The 20,734-nt window shown below is 39.3% G+C and overlaps 1 protein-coding gene across 1 annotated transcript in view; it reads right to left on the bottom strand.

Annotated features, from left to right (window-relative positions):
- Positions 1 to 20,734, bottom strand: part of PTPRR (protein tyrosine phosphatase receptor type R) — a 138,999-nt gene that overhangs the window by 4,755 nt on the left and 113,510 nt on the right. Inside the window, exons 8-13 of the mRNA XM_059846920.1 lie at positions 20,467 to 20,551; positions 14,661 to 14,740; positions 12,510 to 12,647; positions 6,235 to 6,345; positions 4,906 to 5,063; positions 2,781 to 2,894 (exon numbers count right to left, since the gene is read on the bottom strand). Coding sequence (XP_059702903.1) covers positions 2,781 to 2,894; positions 4,906 to 5,063; positions 6,235 to 6,345; positions 12,510 to 12,647; positions 14,661 to 14,740; positions 20,467 to 20,551 — 686 coding nt within the window. The remainder of the gene's footprint in view (positions 1 to 2,780; positions 2,895 to 4,905; positions 5,064 to 6,234; positions 6,346 to 12,509; positions 12,648 to 14,660; positions 14,741 to 20,466; positions 20,552 to 20,734) is intronic.

Genomic DNA, 20,734 nt, shown 5'->3' with positions numbered 1-20,734 from the left:
AACAGCTAAGAAGGAAGTGGTACCTGGACATACCCTACCTAGGAACAGCTCTGTCCTGTCTCAATCCCTGTTGGAATGCTTATTTAAAACTCTGTTTCCAGGGAGAGTTACATGGGCCATTAATTAAACTATTTTCCAGCATAACTTTTTGCCATCATATGCAATTTGTCTGGATGCTTGTTTGGTTTTCATTGAACATGCTGGGCAATAGGAATGCTTTGGTAAGTCACTAAAGCACTACTTGTGAGTTCCTCAAGTCAGCTCTTTTCTTTTTTCCTATTGCTCGATTCACTTCGGTAGAAATGTGGTCATGGACCCGTGTGATAAAAACTCCACATTAGAGTGGACATCCCTGAGTGTGTTCATTCCAGAAGTAACTTGTGTTTGGAAGATGCAGCTCTGAGTGGCCAGGAGCCTAGTGGAGACAGGAAATCAGGGATAAAATACTCAGTGTACCTCCTAGCCAGGTTCCTGGATCCCAGGTGGTCAGATAAAACCATCCTACTCTCCTTTTGTTTTGTTGAGGTTTTTTTTTGAGTGCAATGTGATGCATGAAGAAAAAACTGCTGGCCAGCATAAATGAGGAAGACAGCCTCAGCACTGATCCTACTCTGCTTATGACTGTACCCCACTGCTAACGTTGGCCTGGCTGGTAACTGCAGTGCAATAACACGACGGCCACAGCCAGCTCTTGCAGCCAGGTCTAGTGGGCTTTAAGTTCATTTTGCCAGCTTCATGGCATGTGTAATGACCCTATCTCACACACCACCTGCCACAGACCACCACGTCAGGACTGTGACAGCAGGGGAGGCCAGTCTCATTGAGCTTTGTCCATGTAAGAGTGACTCCTGGCCACTTTATGGACCCATGATCTGATAGGGCTGGCAGAGGCTACTGTAGTCTTAGGGGCTGCTAAGCTTTGCCTTAATAATCATGACTATAAACTGACTGCCTGGTCAGTGAGGTTCATTCTGCAATATGGCCAATTGGGGAAAAAAAAAAATCCAAACCAGAAAAGAAAAGACAGGTTTTGGTTATTGTGTTTTATCCAGAAAAATGTCTTTAAAAATTAAAACAGAGACATACTCTTTGTCTCAGGCAATGCCTGTGAATATGAAACAAGATCTCTATAGTCTATACAACCTGAAACTTGAAAAAATACAGAAATGTACAAATCACAATATTTAACAGTTCTTATAACAAGTTCTGTGTCATGGAAATTGCTGTTATGAATGTTATATTTGGGTAAGATTTCCATTCTCTTTTGAAGTTTATCTAGGATACTAATATGTAAAAGAAAGTTCATTAGGTAAATCTACCCAATAAAATTGTTTTGTCAGTTAATAATGCTGAAAATCTGGGGTTTTTTTTTTATGTCTGAAATAGGGATATTAAAAGAGGCAGCTGAGACCAGAGTTTGCTTTCACTTCTCTATAATGGATTGTAAAAGCAAGGAGAAAAAGATTTTTTCATAATAGAAATACTAAAACGGGAAAGAACTCTTCATACCTTTCTCAATAAGACATACAGATATTCAGAAAAGAGGTTTGGAAATTTGCAGTTGGTAATTTAAAACAGAGTAAGCATTTTTCTCTCAGCTATTCCTTCTTATTTTGTTGCTGAGATTTTTAGGTCAATAACTCCCTTTGGAGAATTTTACACTCCAAGTGGCTCATGTTGCCTTGTAAAGATCATATTACAATGTCTAGTATGATGAAGCCATATGGGAGGGGAAGGCAGGGGAGATAATCCATAAATACAGTCAACTATATGGATTCTGGTCCTTCTGCACTTCATGGTTCCAGTACCTTTCAGAGCTCTTCACAACATGAAAAATTCTGTATTAACCCTTTGACCTAAGCTCCTTTTCAGCATTTGCACCCTATGTTTTTTCATTTAAAGAAGGCATGCATATCAGAAGCAGTTAAGATACTTGCAAGGACATTATAGGACCTGTACCTACAGCAGAAGAGGAGACTCCTCTATTCTTGGTGCAATCCTGTTTATTTACTTTATACAAAATCCTGTTTCTCCAAGCAAAATAATGAAGAAAAGTATAACCCAACAAACAGTTTCCATTGTGCACAATACCCACATCCTCCTTTAAAACACAAATCCCTCTTCAGCCATGGTTTCATAAAACAAAGCACTCTGCAACAATGCTGGCTTACACTGTTCCTGCTCCCAAGCTGTGAATTCAGTCAGGGAATCGATCTGACTTCAGAAAAGTCTGGAACAAATGCTTTGTTATTTTCTTACACTGGGTAAATTTGCCAACTCCATTCAAAAGGACCCCCAGCACAGCTGAGGAAATAGCAACAGCACTAGATTTGTCTTTCTCCAGTGCTCAAAGAAGCTACACACTCAGTGAGCTGGATTTCTTCGTCAACCCAAGCTCAAAGAAAATCCCTTGTCTCCAGATTGCCTCACCTCTCTTGTGTCCCAATGGGATGATGCAGACAGCAAGCAGAAAATTTTAGTGAGGGAAAAGAGAAGTAGCAAATGCCCAGCAACTACAAGGTTGTAATTTCAGGGGAACTTCATTCAATGGAAGTTTCACTCAAAAAACAGTATGATTCCTTATTCAGGACCTAAATACATATGTTACCTTGATTATTCAGTTAATGTGGTCATAAAAGTCAGCAAAAGCAATGGCAGCCATTTCATTAAAGAAACAGCCAACTGTGAAAATATTTTCAGAATCATTACTGATCATTACCAAATCACTTGGGTAATTTTTTCAGAATCATTGACTAATTTGTGGTTCTTCTGGAACTCACCGGTCCACTCGTAGCTGGCAGACAATGCTCAATGCATCTACAACTCCCTCTTCCTTTAACTGCTGACAACCAATGGCTGTGGCAATAAAACATCCAGTTCTTCCTATACCAGCACTGAAAGAAAAGGCAAAATTTAATAGGGGAATGAAGTTCACAGATCCAGGAATTACATCGAAAACACTAAATAGCTATGAAAATAGAAAAACAAAAGAAACTTGGAATTGCTAGAACCCACACTTCCTGGGTGCACGTCCAGCAAGGCTGACTTCTCAGCTCACTTTCATAGAGAGAAATGAAAGTGTGCACTGTTCCAGCAGTCCAGCTGTGGGTAATTGGGAGGCTTACATTTTTTCACATTGCACACAAGTGTATGGGAAGAAAACCAAGTTTCATTAGCACTACAAAATCTGAGTATTCTCTGGCCCAGTCCAAGCAAACGATGGAGATATGTACTGAAAATGAGAAGAAACCAACCTAAAACCAAAATTCAGTAGGGCTTTATATCTAAAAGTCCTCAAAGTATACAGTGGTTCTGCTAACCATACCTCTAACCACAAAGGCAAAAAGGACCTAGACCCATGCTGAGGAAGTTAATTTTCTCTCCTGTGATTCTGCAGGATGGTGAAGGACTTAGTGCCACAGCTCCCCAGGTTTTCTTGATGCCTGCTGGGAAACAGCCATTTTGGCTTTTTTTTTATCCCTGAGGCCTCAACCATTTTGAGAATCTCTGCCCCACTCTGTTTCTTGCTTAAGTAATGTAGAATGCAGTGCACCTCATGGCTTTCATGCTGAATGGCAGGAAAATTGGCAAAAAATGTTAAAAAATTAATTTGGGGTGGAAGTCTTCCCAGTCCTCTCACTCAGACAAAAAGGAAGAAACTGTCTGACTGGAAAATGGAGTGTGAGATTTGTAGACCAGAATGTACTGAACGTATAGATAGCTAAGTTGTAACTGAAGAACTATGAATTTTAATCACAACTGGGATGATATCTTAATCACAATTGAGATGATATCTCTCTTTAATCATTAATAAATTCCCGCTCATGCTTACAGACCTTACTGTATCACTCATCTCAAAAAGATATCCCATTCTTCTGAAGACCTCCATTACTGAAGATCTGTACTAAAAAAAGGGCAATCTCAATAGCTATCCACAGATTGCTGCATTGTTAGGGAAACTACAATTCCTGATAAATACAGCTGCATAAAATTTGGGGAAGTTGCTTATTCATCACATTCCAGTTTTCAAAAATTATGGGTGGTTTAAATTTGTCTTCCATTTCTCTAAATCTCCTAAATATGGAACTGGAAAGAAGTTGTTCAAGATGAAAAGTTCTGATTTAATGTACTTCTAGGAAAAAAAAAAAAGAAGAAGTATTATCCCAACTGTAAGAGATGTATCATCACTGTTATGAGACAAACCAAGGAAGAAAACACTGATTTTATTTTTACTTTCTGTTTTGCTTCATCTACTTCCTTCCACCAAAAATAAATCCAGTGCTACTTCCTGTTATGTAAATTGCAACATGGGGTAATGAATCAATATAAAGCAATAAAATAGAATTAAACTAGAATTATTAGAAGGTCATCCTCTGGTGCACTATAATCTGTGTGAGTAAAGCTCTATTCTTGAGTACTGAGTAACACTTTGCTCTTGAATATCCAACCAACTGCTTTTGTGAAAATGTTCACAAATTGCAATTGATGTGTTTTGGTCTCCAAATTTGTACGTGATTCTTGCTCCTCAAAACTGACTTGCTTTGAAATATGCTTTGCCTACTGGTCACCAGGCACTGCACCTGAATTAGGTATGTAATCATGCAGCAAGACAAAAAAGTAAGAAAATCATAAATAAGAAACAGAAGTAAAATCATTTTTCCAGCTTGTCTTTCAAAAGCAGAATTCATTAGCAGAAATAGAGAACAGTTCAGAAGCAATCTGCTAACAACAAGGGAGTTCTCTCCAAAACTCATATCCTCAACTATGAAGTAAAAAAGTCCATTAACATGAAGAGGAACTGGGGAATTTTGCTTTTCCCCAAACAGATTCTTTAGGAGGGCTATTGATGCAATTTGCTGTAGCCTTGCTTTAGGCAGTCACTTAAGAGGTGGCCTGGCTAATTACCTGCAGTGCACAACGACAGGCCCCCTGCCCAGTGATTCCAGCCTGTCCTCTTCCACGTCCAGCATGAGCTGCAGCAGAGGCTGGGCGCTGTCGGGGGTTTTGTGGTCCGGCCAGGACGTGTACCAGTAGTGCTTCACACTGCGGGACTGACTCCCTTGCTGGAAAGAACACCCAGATTTCACATGAACAACTGTATTCCTTTTATTTCTTACACTCTTATGGTAAATAGACAGCAAAATGTTAAGAGAGATTAAACAATTTTTTGTATTAGACTTGGAGGATATAACTGTGGATGGAACTGATGTGCTGCCAGACACGCAATTATAAGAAGGGTTTGTGCACCTGAAAACTTGGCTGTTTTTCCAGCTGTGTAAGTTCTGTTTTCTGACCACTGACTTTTCCAGCTGTGTAAGTTCTGTTCCTCTGACTACTGACTTAATGACTGTATTGCCAGTTGGGAATTGTCAGACGTCTGTGTTATATCAGCAACAACATCCAGAGAGAATAGCTTGATGTGGGCTTCTGAATTTCTAAATAGTCATGTATTTCTCCCTTTTAAGGTCATTATAAGGTTCTGATACTAAAATTACAAGGGTATTGAAGTTAAAGATGCAGAAGAACTGCCCTTCTAGATTAACAAGATATACCAGTTTGTTCAGTTGTTCTCTCCAAAAGAGTCTGCTACCACTTACTTCAATAAGGGGCTGAATATGGGCTAGGGTAATTTGTACTGGATGATATAATTTCTGCTCACTTCTCAATGCTGGAGCTGAAACACTACACAAGTTTTCCCAATACATTATTTATTGTAATGCCCTGTCAGGAGTAGCAGGTCAATCTGATAGCATGAGAGTGTAACAGGGGAGTTAACTCAGAAGAGGGGCATCTGTCTTATTTGGCACAATTAATGTTTAGTGAGAACCAGGAAAGCATGAAGATTTCTTTATATACTTCTTTTTAGCCCCTCAGATAGGTTGTAGTTGCACTCAGCACACAACATGAGCAGCATATCTTTTTTTAGAACGATGCTATGCTAGTTCTGTCATTAACTAAAATCCCTTTGCCTTGGCAATGCTAAAAGGGCCTCAAAACAAATACAATTCAAGAGAAGGAAACTTACACTCTTTTTTGAAGCCTTTTCTACCGCCAGAGTCATACAAAGTGGCAATACAATATGTATTCCAGTACTTTGGTCTCAACCCTACCTTGCAGCCTCATAGCTCTTCCTGCAAAAATTTATACCCTTTAAAAAAGCAAACACTTTAACTTCATTTAACAATAAAGAAAAGAGAGCATTGTGAATGATGCTTCTCAGATGCAGATTGTTACCTTTATTGTAAGCTGACGGACAGTGTAGTTTTTGCATTCTTGCACACTGTTAACAAGGACTTCAACCTTCCCATAGATTCCTCTTTTCTCTGGCCAATAAAGCACACATTTCTGGAAAGCAAGCATCAGTGTCATCAACAAATCCCAGAGCCATATTCATATCTAACTTTTACACAGAATGTGTTTTTCTGCAAAATTCAGATGAATTCAACTGAAGTGCTATTCATGTCAGAAGTATTCCTAGATAAGATTTTGCAGTTTTTACTGAATGACTTAGCCTTGTTTTCAGGATCTGAGTTTTATAGTATAGATCTCTTCCACAGAATAATTTGCACAGCTGTTTTTATTCTTAAAAGCTCAGAAGTTCAGTTATAGGAATTATTTTCCACATTCAAAATTAAAGCATTTTTTTTCCCTAGAAAACTCTAAAAAGCAACTTTTGAAGTTTCGTATTTCCAATGGGGACTTCCTTCTGAGCAAGAGATTCAGAATTTGTCCTCTGCTCACAAGACTTTTTATCCTGTTTACTCTCCTGGGCCCTGATACAACAAAGCATGTAAATGTGTCTTTAGAGCTTACTAAACTCAATTTGCCATAATATGCATGTTAAAGTATTTTGAAGAGCCTGAGTTGTTTTTCTATATAACTTTCTGGAAATTAGTGTTAAAAAAATTCTTCAGTCTTGCTAGAGCTACACAAAATTTTATGCAGAATTCTCAATGAATCAATAGTTTCACACTATTTCAGCAACTTATCTGACAAACTTCTACTAAAAAGGAGATGAAGTATTTACAAGGCAAATAATTTTATTTTCTCCTTGCAATAGTTTGCTTATATTCTTCAGCATTCATTTCAATTAGAGTATCACTACAGGCTCTATGAAAACAAATATCTCTGTTGTATAAATGCTTCTCTAGAAATGGATGCTTATTCCCTTAAGAATGTAAGGTGTTTGATAGCCACATTTTCTGAAATAATCCTGCCCAGTCCAACTCATTCATTAAATAAAAAGACTTCCCAACATTTAAAGGAAACCTTCTATTTTAATATCCAATAGACAGGTATAAAAACCCAACCAAACAAACAAATAAACAAACAAAAAACCCCCAAACCCCAAGAGAACAATTTTACAATAATAGGAATCCCAGAAAGACCTTGTTTGTATTTCCTCATAAACTCTTGCTGAAGCAACTGGTATACCTGTAGATAGTAGCCTACATTATTCAGCAAAATGAAACAATGCCTTTAATGTAATTAATTACCATAAAGCATAACTTCCAGTAAGTATTGCTAAAAATTATCCAGAAAAACAATCAGTGGAATGCAAGGCTTTACCACCAGGTGTGATATTTAAGTTGCTACTTGATAACCCAATAGTGGATTGAACTTAATCACTTCAGTTGTATAAATGCTCTTCTAAAAATAGATGCTCATTACCTTAATAGTGTAAGGTGTGTGAAAGCCACATTTCCTGAGATAATGATGGCCATTCTGACTGGTTTCGTTCAAATCCTGTCTTTTGCAGAACTACTCGAACATCCTAAATTTGCTGTCTCCCCGAAGAGATCGAGAATGGCAATAAAATACTCAGAAATTTGTATGAAAAAGAGTGTTCACAAGTTCCACAGTCTACCCATGTGACACATATAGTAACTATCATCTGCCAGATCTGCAGTTCATGCCCCTCCCTGGGAGTGTAGTTTTCAGTGCTAATATGGGAAAAAGAAAAGTCTAAATGCACAATTGTGCCCTGACAATCAACAATAGTTGAGTAAACTCCTGAGACTTCTTGATAAATGTGAGCATGCAATGCTCACTACAAAACCTTCAGGCACTCCAGAGGAGTGTTTTTCTTGACTCTTTCCCAGAACTGGAATTGGCAACTTGTGCTGGGTGGACAATGAAATGTGGCTGTTCATTAAATAACTTTCATTTAACAGTCTGTCCACATTTAGTGAGATACAATGGATTATTTTTAACACTGTTGCTGTGCATCCTTTAAAAATACTGTGTGTTGCTGCTTTAAAAATAGCCTTGAAAATACAGGTGGGATAAGCTGATGCAAGCATTTCTAAGGAGTGTGGAATTAACATGTTTTTGAAAGTTAACTGAAAAAAGGGAAAAAAGATGGTGGTAGGAGTGATAAATTATCAGATATACAGAAAAGAATATACAAAATCTCGGGACCATAATAAAAATAAGCAAACTGCCTCAAGCTGTTACTTGTACATAAAAGAAAATTCTTCTCTGGTAGGTACATTTTAAACCCTTTCAAACATCAGATGTAGTGGATGAAGAGTTTGGTGTCCAGCCTCATGTGAGCAAGCAGTAAAACCCACTGCAAACACTATTTATCACAAACAACCAAACACGGCCACTCCCCACCCCTAGCTAAACATTCCCTGACAAACAGGAAGTTTTTACAAGAAACACTCTCTCACATGACTTTTAATTGGTTTTAGCCTTTGTCCTTCCCCCTGCACCAGGCCTGCGGGCTTGGGCTTCCTTCCATTCCCTCTCCTGTCTCCTGGCATGCCCTATCCCATGCCCACTGGGTGCCAAGCTTCCTGGGACTGCTCCTGAGGTGGATCTCCATAACTGAGTGGGATCTGGCCCTGCCATGGTCTGGGGCTGGTGCCTGTGATTTATCACAGTCAATGTTTTCAGCTTGCCAGAACTGTGCCTACTGCAGCCGGGTCCCCAGCTCTGCTGAATGGAGGAAGGCTCTCCCAGGTGACATGTTATGTTGTTTACTGCCTTTACATTCTCTGAATTGGGACCCTGAACAAAATTACTTAAAAAATTCTCAAATATTTGTGCAGTTGCTTAACTTCAACTCTGCTTCTGGGCTATTTCTCCATATAGCTATGCCTATAAATTTATACATTAAAGGTACCGATAACACAACAGTAAAGAATAATAACAGCAAAGCTTCAATTCCAGAATCCCTTTTTACTCCTGCCCTCTATTTACTTGTCACTACTAACTCAAACATGAGAGGTATACTTTAAGAGGGCTTGCAGGATTTGCCTTCATATACTGAAATCCTCACAGTTAGCACCAAATCTTCCTAAATTCTTCCAAAACCTATATATGGTACCAATACTCAACTAATAAGTAATCTTCAATGAGGTTTATATGAAGTCTGTAAAAGGTAGGATTTCTGAATTCCAAAATCTACTTGGCTGTACATATATAAGGGTGGACCATATATAGACCAACCGGGAAAAAATGTTGCATGAAATATGGCATGAGCTTTAAACAGTGACTTAAAAAGATTGTCCTAGATCATTACTGACAACAAGATTTGCATTAGCTGAGTAATCTGATGCACCAGGCAGTATTAGTTCTCTCTTCTTGCAGAATGCTGTATAAGATTCTTATGCTTCCCAAAACATGTTTCCTGTTTAACAGGTAATGTTGCTGTTAAGTTTTGAAGGTAGAATAAATGCTTATTATTAATGTAGTACATAGCTCAATGACAAAAATCAGTTGATAAATAGAAGTCTATAAATTTCTCTATGAAATAAGATATAGATATATGTCTGTGACATTCTTACACCCCACGTATTTATCTAAATTCCACTGATTAACTGTTCTGACTAAACTCGGTAATACATGAAAATTGTATGTGCCTTGTGTGTAAAGGTTTGGAGGATTGCATCCTGGAGTATTAGTACAGAATTAGAGATGGTCACCTTCAGTTAGTGATTTATCTCACTCTCTCAAAGTGGGATGGACCATCCTCTGGAGGTGACTACTGCTCTTCAGTGACCACAAAGGGTACCTCAATCACTAGAGGAGATGTGGTTTTCCTTATACTAAGCCCAAAACCATGGCCTAGTTTCCAAGTTTCTCACCAGTTATTCAGGCAGAAGCTCCTTTGCTGTGGACTCTCCTTGCACAGGTCGATTTTCAATTTGTTCAAACATTCTGCAGTTTTGAGGACAGGTTTTACAAATTCTACATATTTCCTTCATACAGCTGAAATAAATATTTTTCTCAGCACTCTACACTCCTATCTTCATCCATCTTGGAAAAACACATACTTACCACAGCAAGTCTAAACCATTTTTTCATCTGATACATGGAAGTAACCCTATAATAACCTTTATATATCATAATTTCACACAATTCCCATCTCTAATGCAAATTTGTTACGTCAATATTTTGAACTAGAACACCAATGTCCTAAATATTTTTTAATGCAAAATAAATTAATTTATTGCTGAGATTAAGGTTTTTCATGTGTCTCTCATTTGAAAGCTCCTTCATTATACGTTATTTCATACATTACAGTACATCACAGCTCAAGTGAAGGCTGACTGGTGTTACACCAGCTGAGGAATACAGCCTATACACAAGAGTCAGGTGTGGAAGTTTATTTCTTCAGCGGTGAATGTGGATGAGTGGATAAATATGCTTGCAGATATGAAGGTACTTGTATGTCTGTATACTGCCGATGTACCTCCCAAATGATGGAAATAAATCAGACCCCAGAAAGGAAAAAATACCAAGTGCTACTATGTTAAATAAGATGTGCTTTTGCCTTCTCTATAGAGAGCAAATATTTTAGCAGTGAAGAAAATATGCTGAGCATTGCCAATAAGAGTTTGCTTTCTTTTCAATGTCAAGCAAGGTATCAGGAGGAACCTGCTGACAGTGGGAGAGCTCCTAAGGTTTCTAGACAGGACAGCTTGCACAAACACAGCCTCTCTATATAGCCTGGGAACGACTTGAGATTCCTCACCCTTTCTATGTGGAGGAAATTACCATTGCCAGGCACAACAATGCCTATAAACACCAGTGCCTAGAGCCTGCGTAACTCAGGTAAACACAGAGCTTCCTGACATGATGAAAACCACTGGGCACTTCTTTCAAGTCATTCTTCTTACACTGTGTCAGATGTGAGTGTTTAAACAGTCAGCATTTCCTCAGTGAAATACTTACTCTTTTGGTCTATTAGCTTGGTCGATTGCTATGCTTTCATGATTAATCCTAAATGTGGGATTCTGAACACCTCTTTGAACAGTCTGGTGCAAAATGGCACCTGGCTTGGGAATAGGTCTTGGGACATTTTACAGGACCAACGTACTTTTCCTATACAGTTTCTTAAAATCCCCTGGATTTTAAGTTCATGTTAGAAGTCCAAACTCATGCTGAGAAAGAGAGAAGCAACAATCAAGGGCAGGAAAAAGAAGACTATGTCTACTGAGTGCATATTTAAATGGAGCAGTGAGTTTGAGCCCTGAGAATGCACTCAGACTCTTGGTCCTTGATCACTCAGACTAGAAACTTTGCCTGAATAAACTCTGTTTCTCTACCATCATGCATCTGAGTTTGAATAGCAGGGGTGTGAGTGTAACAGGGGAAAACAGCCCTGGTGCTTACACGGCTGTGTGCTGAGACGTGACTGAGGCACCTACCTGGAGCTGGGAATCATTACTTAGTCTGGACTCAGGAAAAAAGTCTATCTCCTTTATTTCTGACTCTCTCTTGTCCACAAGCCCTGTAAACCACTTCTTTAGCATTCAGTCTTCCAGAACAGGTTTTTTATTGGCCTTCTGCATGGGAGAGTGATTTTTGTTCTTAATTTTTGGTAGTCAGAAATATGGGCACTGGCACTATCAAAGAAAGCCTGACAAAAATTTACATGATTACTAAATAAGGATATTGAAGACATGGTTTGGAATTGATGCAAAAGTCATGGAATGCATAACAGGCAGTTAGTTGGCCATTAGCCACTAAAATACAATTGTCAAGTCTAACTGATACCAAGGTAAAGAGTATTATTTCCATTCTGTCTAAGTTCCTCTGTGGTGTTGGCATCTGGGAGCCCAAAATGTATTTCTAGGATGGTCCAGAAGATTTGTAACATTGGGAATGGATTAAATCCCTGACATTATAGCAAAGTGCAAACTTCAGCCATGTAAAAAAAAAACCAGCTAATCATAACACTAACCATCTAATCTTTAAATACCAGAAAGTAAAAACAAAGTACAGAGGTGAACAACAGATAAATGAGGTTTCTTAAAAAGTTAGGAACCCAACAGCATAGATCTAGAAAATTGATTCTTTTTTGTAATACATGATGTCTTACAATGGCTATGCTATTACACTTGATGTATTTGGTTACCCTCTCATTATTTTTCACATGCCTTATTAACAGATTAGTTAAGAACCAGTTAACTGCTAGCTTCCTTCCATATTGTCTAAAGTTCCTTCTACAGTATGCAGCCATAGGAATAATTTCTCAGTTTTGCCAGTTGTCATACCTCATTTTTTTCTTTCAGCTTTGTGATCATAACAATGACAGGGCTATCTTCTTGCCAAACCATCTGCCAGAAATCATTCACGGTATTAATCATGGGTCCCTGAGTTGCAATGAAAGCCTTCTCTTTACCTCCATATCCCTAGTTTAGAAACAGACACAAAAGCATTTACTTTAAATTCATGTGATAATCAATACTGCAGGTGAATAAAAGAGCAGAAGGGGAAGAAAAATTAATCTGAAAAAAAAAAATTTGAACTGAAAGAAGTTACAACTAAAAGTAGAGCAGATCAGAAATTTTTCAGTAGAACAGGTTTTTTCCTGGAAACCAATTTTATGAACTTACATGGTCCTGAAAATACAACAATTCCTCACAAATTTCCCTGCTTACTTGGCTTCTTTTAGCTAACTCCATTCTTCAAGTTATTGGGACTTTCCTCATCCAGTGGTACTTTAATCTATAATTTAAATTGCAGCAGTGTTTTCAAGCTAGTTTATAGTCAGTAAGCCACAGGAGAGAAAAGAAGAACTATAAAACTTATACCTACAAAAACTCTGCCATACATGTTTTTTAAGGAAGAAGTGCCTTTTTGAGACTTTATAGGAAGGACAACATATATAGGGAGTATAGGAAGTTCCAAGACACACATGAATGTTCAGAAAGTCAAAGAAAGGTCAGGCAAACAGTGAGGAAGCAGAAGAGAGGGAAAGACAAGAAGAAATGGGAAAAACAAGACATATCTTCTTATTTTTTGTGGGAAAAGGAGAAGTTATGATTTTGTGCAGTGAGAGGGTGCCCAGCTAATGTAGGAGAGAGCCTGGCAATGTCTGAAGGGAATGAGTGAATGGAAAACAGCATGAGGTGGTGTGGGAGCCTCTAGCCTTGGGTCTTCCTTTTGGGAGCCTTTCTTCATGACAGCTGCTACTCATTGCACAAACCAGTGGGATAATCCTGAGCTGGCACACACTGTCCTCCAGCCATTCACCAACCTGCCTGAATATACTTTGTGCAAGCCAGGTCTGTCAGGATCCCAGCAAGCCCAATGATTTTGTATGCATGGATGTGAAATTTCATTTCATTGCTGGGTTGCATTTTTTTCCACAGTTGCTGACAGTTCAACTAGTGTTAGTAGCAAGAGGAATCACCATATGTGAGAGTGAAGGGTGCTGGCACAGGGAAAAGGGAGAGCTCAGAGGACTCAACATATGGCCTGGCTCTTGGACATGATGCCACTGCTGTCCAAATAGAACCACTCTGCTTACTTACATGATGATGTCTTCATAAGAAATGCTGAAATGAAATGCTGAGGCAGGGTAAGGGGCATGGTGCTGTGTACCTACTGTTAATTAAGGAAGCAACATCACTGTAGAGCTCTGTGGCCAAATTTTCATTGCCCTATTACCTTTATTCCAGCTGAGGGTCTGGATAATAACTCTACAGAAAACATTTAATTTTGTAGCTAGAGGACTACACTCCTAAAATATGATTGAATTAGTTTCTTTGTAGTCTATGTAGCATATATTCTGTTATGAGTTCAAGAAAGCTCTGTGTGCAGGTGTGTGTGTCTGTGTGTGTGATCAAGGACTATAGCTGACACTTAGAAATACTGCTTTCCATCAGGGTTCATGCTTGGTTATGTCATTGTGTCATGGGACCAGTACAGGGAGTAAAAGGTGAATGGCTGTGTTGTGGCACATGGGAATATTTACCATGTCTGTTTATGTTCCTTTTCACAAACTTGTTATAGTATTTATTTAATTACTTAACTGTTAATTTCAGGACTATCAACTGGTACCTTGAAAGAACTGGTATCTGTCACTGTTAAAAGGTAGCCCTCTTTACTATAAGGCAGTAGGTCAATATGAAACAGTGAATACCAAAGTAAACAGATAGTAATGCATGTGTTTCTTAATGTTTTTCATAAACTATTTGATAGTTTTTTTTATTACAACCATTTCTGTACCTTCATGACTATGTGGTCTTTGTTAGAAATGGCTCATGAAACTATTTCCATCACATATGTAGACAAAAAGATTTGAAATTATCAATGAGGATGGGTAACAATAAAATAAGTGGCACCTTGGCAAAGCCAGCTATTCACACGGCAAAGAAAATATTTTCTCAAAAGTACATGAAGAGTGTACATTTACTTACCCTAATGTAGTTAGCATTTATGTAGGTACTCAAGGAGTCAGATGGATTTTTTGGTTTCAAATACACTCTGCTTAGAGGATCTAAGAGCACAAGGAAGATGGAAATTAATAAGAAAACCCATAGTTAGAAGATTTCTAAAGAGAATCAAAGACTTTCTGAAGGAAAAAACCTACTGTTATTTGGGGATGTCAAGCAGTAAAGAGTTATGCACCAAATACTTCCCTCTGCAAAGGATCACCACATGGAACTAAGGCACCCCTGCAGTGCACAGTGCTGGCTGGTGCAGAACCATCTCAGCGAGCTGTGGGCACTGAAGCAACACCGTCAGGCCCAGGCAGTGCTCAGTGGGGTCAGGTCAGCCCGTGCTGCCTTTGAGCTGACCTGCCTAGACTGTCTCTGAAGCCTGTGTACTACCTTTGGACAGTGGCTCCTAATTACACCAAGCCCTTTGAACTTGACTTTGGTACTTTGGTCAGAAGCTGCAGTGTTCAGTGACTACACTGGACAGTTGGATTTATATTAAGAAAAGACTCCTCTGCCTTGGATAAAATAAAATACATGTCTTTTATACCACTTTAAGTTGACTGTAAGGGGCTAGACTAGGTAATCCATATTCTTCCCTTCAGTCCTGTGTCCACATCTGACACAATCTGTGACCATTCATGTGTACTGGCCTAGAGACACAATGCCAAAATACAGGAACATTTTCCATCACACTCTTGTTTCCTTCAGTCTTGGATGCTCTAGAATGGAGTGGGGGGGGTCAGTTCTATTGAGTAAAGAGCTGGGGGTTATTAAATTCCTCCTGGAAACAAAGGTTTTGTGTCTTCATTTGTAATGATGTGATTCCCCACCCCCACACCCCCTCCATGCAATACCATTTTGGAATTAAACAATGTAACAGGCAGGGAACAAGATGCCAATGTTGTGGCTTTCTAGGGACACACATGACTTTCTTCACACCTTTTCTGAAAAAAATATTCTATCACTAATAAAAATGATATAGAAATATTTCTATGCTGAAAAAAATCTTTTCTTCTGGCATTTTGCTTAAATAGTTAAAATCAGCAGGGGTTTTTGACAGTATACAGACACATTAGTTTGGAAATAGTCTCTGGATAGCTCCTTTGCTGAGTGCAATCTAGGCAATGCATTTAAAGATACATACGTGGGTACTGAGCTGGAAAGAGATTATAAAACACTGTTTAGTGTGTGGCCCTGCTGTTTACACAAAAAATATAGAACTGATATATATATACATATGCTGCAGCAAAACCTAGTATTTTCAGAGTTGCTTCTGGATTTCTTTTGTGACTTTTCATCTTCTTCCTAAGAACAAGATAAAACCTTTGCAAATCAAAGGAAGAGGAGGGATGATCCCACACATACTTTATGTTCTTTTCCCACTGGAGGTCACAGGAGCACTTTGGACAGGAGGGGAGCCTTTGCAGAACCCAGGATGATGTTTTGAAAGTATGTTTCTTAAAATATGCAAATGACTGCATGACTTCAAAGTCTGCACATGAAAGTCTTATTTTCTGTGGTTAATAGCACTACGTGAACCCTAATTAACTTGTGTTAAAATATCTTTGTACTAATTTTCCTAACTTTTTTCACTTAGAGCTTTTTTTTTCCTTTAACAATATGAGGACAGGAAACCTCTCATTTCTTTTCATCACAGAGTGGTTATTAGCCATTTCCACAAATGCCTCAGGCTACGTGGCCTTGAAAAAACACCCGCTTCCTCTAGCTCACACAATGCCTCTGATTCTGGTGTTGCTTGACCCCTACCTTAAAAAACCTCTTCCAAGCAGACCCAACATCCAGTTTAATTACCATGTCTTGAGATAAATCCCTCTGTTACTAGGGAGCAGCTAAATCAGCTTCACAATTTCTGAGACCTCCTTCCAACTCCAATCAATGAAACAAGCACTGCTTCCGAACAGGAATCTTTTATAAATTAACAGTCATGATCAGTTATGAAATAGGCAAGTGCTGTAAATTGAGCTCTGAGAAGAGGAAAGCCTGAGCAATGCTAAAGATCCAGACCACTAGGCAATCATCAGACACAAATGGAAGTCATTAGCTTCCTCCTGAATGACAAATACCTTGGACATAATAATCTTATCCTTAAGGATGGCAAAGTCTTGGAGTCTGAAGCTACAGCAGAAAGACAGGTGTTGACTGCAAGGTTGAATTCATCAATGTCTATAAAGTACCTGAAAATGCACTGGTGCTGTTAAACACTTATAATTATTAATAAAATATGTCTTCTATAGTTTTAACTGAGGCAAAATTACTGCTGTTTTTTCCCATGTATCTAGGAAGTCTGGAATAGTTCACTCAGTAGACTAGAAGGTGCTTCTTCTAACTCCACCTTTAACAAATTAATGTTGTCCTGAATTTATAATGTTGGAGGAATAGGAGGGTGTTAAAGGGAACGTAACTTGCCTCCATGAGAGTGCCTGGTGCAGGGAACAAGCAGGGTTATATGGTAGCAGTGCTGGACAACCTCTTGCCATGCCATGGATACTGGAGGATCATTCACTCCGTGCACTCCATTGGTGCTTTCATTAGGGAGCAGAACTGGAGCAAATATGACTGTTTGTAGTCAGCACTGGGGAGTGAAAGGGAGCTCAAAAATTTCCGTATCAAGAGAACAGTTTTCCAGCATCTGTTTATATGCTTTCATAATAAAGTGCTTTGATCATATGATTTAACCTTCTCCTTGTCTTTAGTGGAATGTCAGAGTGAGTGTTAGCACAAGTCACAGACTGTGGACTTCTGGGGCTGACCGCCTAAGTGGTTTCTATCTTCATGTTAGTGTGAATCTGCTCTTCGGCCCAGGGTATTTTCATACAGACTTTTGACTTAAGGTTAATCTTCAGAGAGGGATAGGGTATGGTAAACTAATGGATGTGTTGCACATACAAAGATACCCACAGAATAGTGTTAAACTACTTGATCCTTTGTAAGCAAAAGTCCATGCATACTCTGAAATACCACAGGAATTCTGCTTCTGGTTTGAGATGGACAAGTGAGACAGGAAGATATAGGGCTGAAGAAGTAGCAGGAGATACAGGAGAAGATAGTAGGAAGCTGAGGTCCTGCTGCAGGGACATGTAGTGGGGGCTGCAGGAGACAAGCAGGCAAAAGTGAAGATGTGGAGTAAGAGGATGAGGATTGAGCAACAGGGCTGCTATTCTGCCACAGGAATGTGGCTGTGGTGAGAGATTGGGCTGTGTGCAGGACTGGAAACCTGCTCAGAGGGCATGAGAAATACTGTAGACTGGTGGCAGAGGAGATGCAGCTAAAGATACAGAGCAGGGTTTACAGGAGCTATGGGTTGGGTCACAGTCAGGAGGAAGGATGGAGAAACACTGACCTTAGGGAACTGCTTAGCCTCTTGACTCTGATCCCACATTGGCCCCTCAGTAGTTGAATTAAACATTATTGTAATGCAATTAACATTAGAGAACTTAAAGTGGCAGCCTGGTGCTTGCATAAGAGTCTTGGCTATGTTATACTACAACTGAAACATCTGTCATAGAATGCAACATCTCCTGTACTTTGTAGTTTTCCATATAGAATAATTTTCAACAGGCATTAGTTGTATTTCACATGAGTGTGTCTGGCTGGATGGTATCTGCTAACATAAACCTGCCCTCATGCACCCTGTCACGGAATTATCTCTTAGAAAATGAGAATATCCATGACAGCACAGAGGGTGGAGCTGGCAGGACTGGGCATTTTTAGGATGTCAGTTGTCATCACAGGTGCCTCGATTCAGGAGACGCACCCAGTGCTGGGAATGGAAAAGCTGATGCGGGTGTACAAAGCAGTGGGTTGATATCATCTGAGCAGGAAACCAGGAAAGCTGTTCTATTTAATCTCTCAAATCATTTCCAAACCCTCTCAGACTGGGTGTGGGGTGCAAGAATATTTATTATGAGCATGTGCCTCAATCCTCAAAATATCTTCTTTGAAAAAAACTGGTGCTAACACACACCAAACCTTCTGATTTCTGTCAAAGAGGGCTACAAAGTGCCTGCCAGTGGGCAGCTGTGGTGCACACCAGCAGTGTGCTTGGATTGAAAATGTGCCATGGAGCTAGCGGCAATCCTGGCTAACTGGAGGTGAGGACACAGAGGCATGCTGGTTCTCAAAGCTCATCAGCATGCAGCACGGCCCAGCCATTGTGTCCCAATTCAGAACACAAGCTGCAGTGAAACTGGACTCATTGCACTTGCAAGGCGTTGCTGGAGGGGAACCTGATGGGGCAGCCTGGACATGAGATGCTATGGGAAGGGAGAACTCCTTCCAAAAATCTGCCAGTCAGGCAGAGGGGGGCTGGTGATATCTTGTCTCCTCTGCAGCTGATGGCAAAAGTCCTGCTGTCATCAAAGGGGTCAGGATGTCACCGTCTGCCTACGTCCTGTTGACACTGGGCCAGACTCTTAAGGGATGCTGAATTATCTGATTGTTGGTATCTAACCTGCATTGGGTTACCTTCTGTCTTTAATTGCCTTCAGTATTTCTTGACTGAACTCAGATGCACACAGCTATTGGTTGCAATAGATAAACTAACCTTGAACACAGTGAAAACTATTGCAGACTGAAGAGAAGCAAGGACTCCACACAAGCTTCTTTCCCAGCTACATATCCCATTTCTGAGATTAATCTAGAGGGTGAAAGCCTTGACTGTAAGGTCTTGGTGTGATATGAACAAATTATAATGTTTTCAGGTTTGGTGAGAGAAACCTCATAATTGAAGATGTGTGAATTTGAATGACTAACATATAACACAGGGCTGCAAGGATATTCTAGAGAGGTTTAGAAAGCAAATTTCTAGTTGATAGGATATGCTGTCATTTTAAAAGTATTCATTCCAAACCTAAGCAAGGGATTTACATTTTTCTGTGGGAATGTTCTATAATATTTTGAATCACTGAACTTTTTCACTTTGATGATGCCAAAAATTATAAAACTCAACTATTCATGTCTATATTTAATGTAATGTTAAAATTTCTGCCACCTATTCTGAAACAGAGCACAAAACAAAATGTTTAATAAAAGTGAAAGAGTATCTTATTATCCACCAACAAATGTTATGAAAATAGCTGCATTTCAGAGAAACATGTATTTTGAAGGAAAACTATTCCACTGATAAGTTTTCAATCACCTCCAATTATAACAAAGCAATTGTATATGAAAATTTATACAATGAAAATACAGAACCAGTATAGCAAGGCAGTAACAAGTTAAGAGCAATGAAGAGGCAGCACTGTGTCAGGAATGTAAACAGATTTCCACAAAGACAGTTTAGTGCATGGAGAAGAAAAAAGCAATCACCAGAGAACCTTTAAAGATGGAAGCCCACTAAAAGACAAGATAGGTTGCACTTGCTTTTTGTAGTCTGGGTTTTTTCAGTCCCAGGCTTCTTGATCCAGCCAGAGGGAATTCAGTGACTGCAAGATGGTTTGGGCTATGATGAGGAGCTACTGCAAAGCATGGCAGACCTCACTGTCCCATCTGCCTTTCAGAGAAAATCAGCATAAGGCAGGCTTGCCCTTCAGCACGTGGCTGGGATGCTGCTGACCTGTGCATCTACTAAGGCATCCAGTGAGAGTTCTGCATTTGCCAGTCCTACAGCACTGGGCTTCTGTTATCTTTCTACATGGATTATAAATACAAGTGTGAATGGGTACACATCAAGCAAATACAAACACAGTTAGATTTTCACAGCAGTATGTTCTCTAAGCAGGACTAAGTGTCATAGTAGGAAACCATGGGCTAGCTCACTTACTTGGCAAAATTGTTTTATAGCGGTTTTTGGTTCCATGACTCGGGATGTCAATTTCTTTGGGATCCACAAAATTCATTGGTATTTCCTATAAAAAATAAATTAAATCAGACTGATGTTTCCAAAGGAGCCATGCAGGAAATTATCACCAGAAGGCCATCTGCTGTTATACAACTGTCTCTTAACATCAAAGTTATTAAGAAAAAAAGTGGTTCCCACCTCAAGCCTGTCAACACCCTTCCTTTAATAAACACAGGGAGTTGCATATTGA

The sequence above is a fragment of the Haemorhous mexicanus genome, chromosome 5 (genome assembly GCF_027477595.1).
Source record: "Haemorhous mexicanus isolate bHaeMex1 chromosome 5, bHaeMex1.pri, whole genome shotgun sequence".
Taxonomy (NCBI): domain Eukaryota; kingdom Metazoa; phylum Chordata; class Aves; order Passeriformes; family Fringillidae; genus Haemorhous; species Haemorhous mexicanus.
Note: the sequence above shows the minus strand (reverse complement) of the source record. Positions and strands in the feature narration are given on the sequence as shown.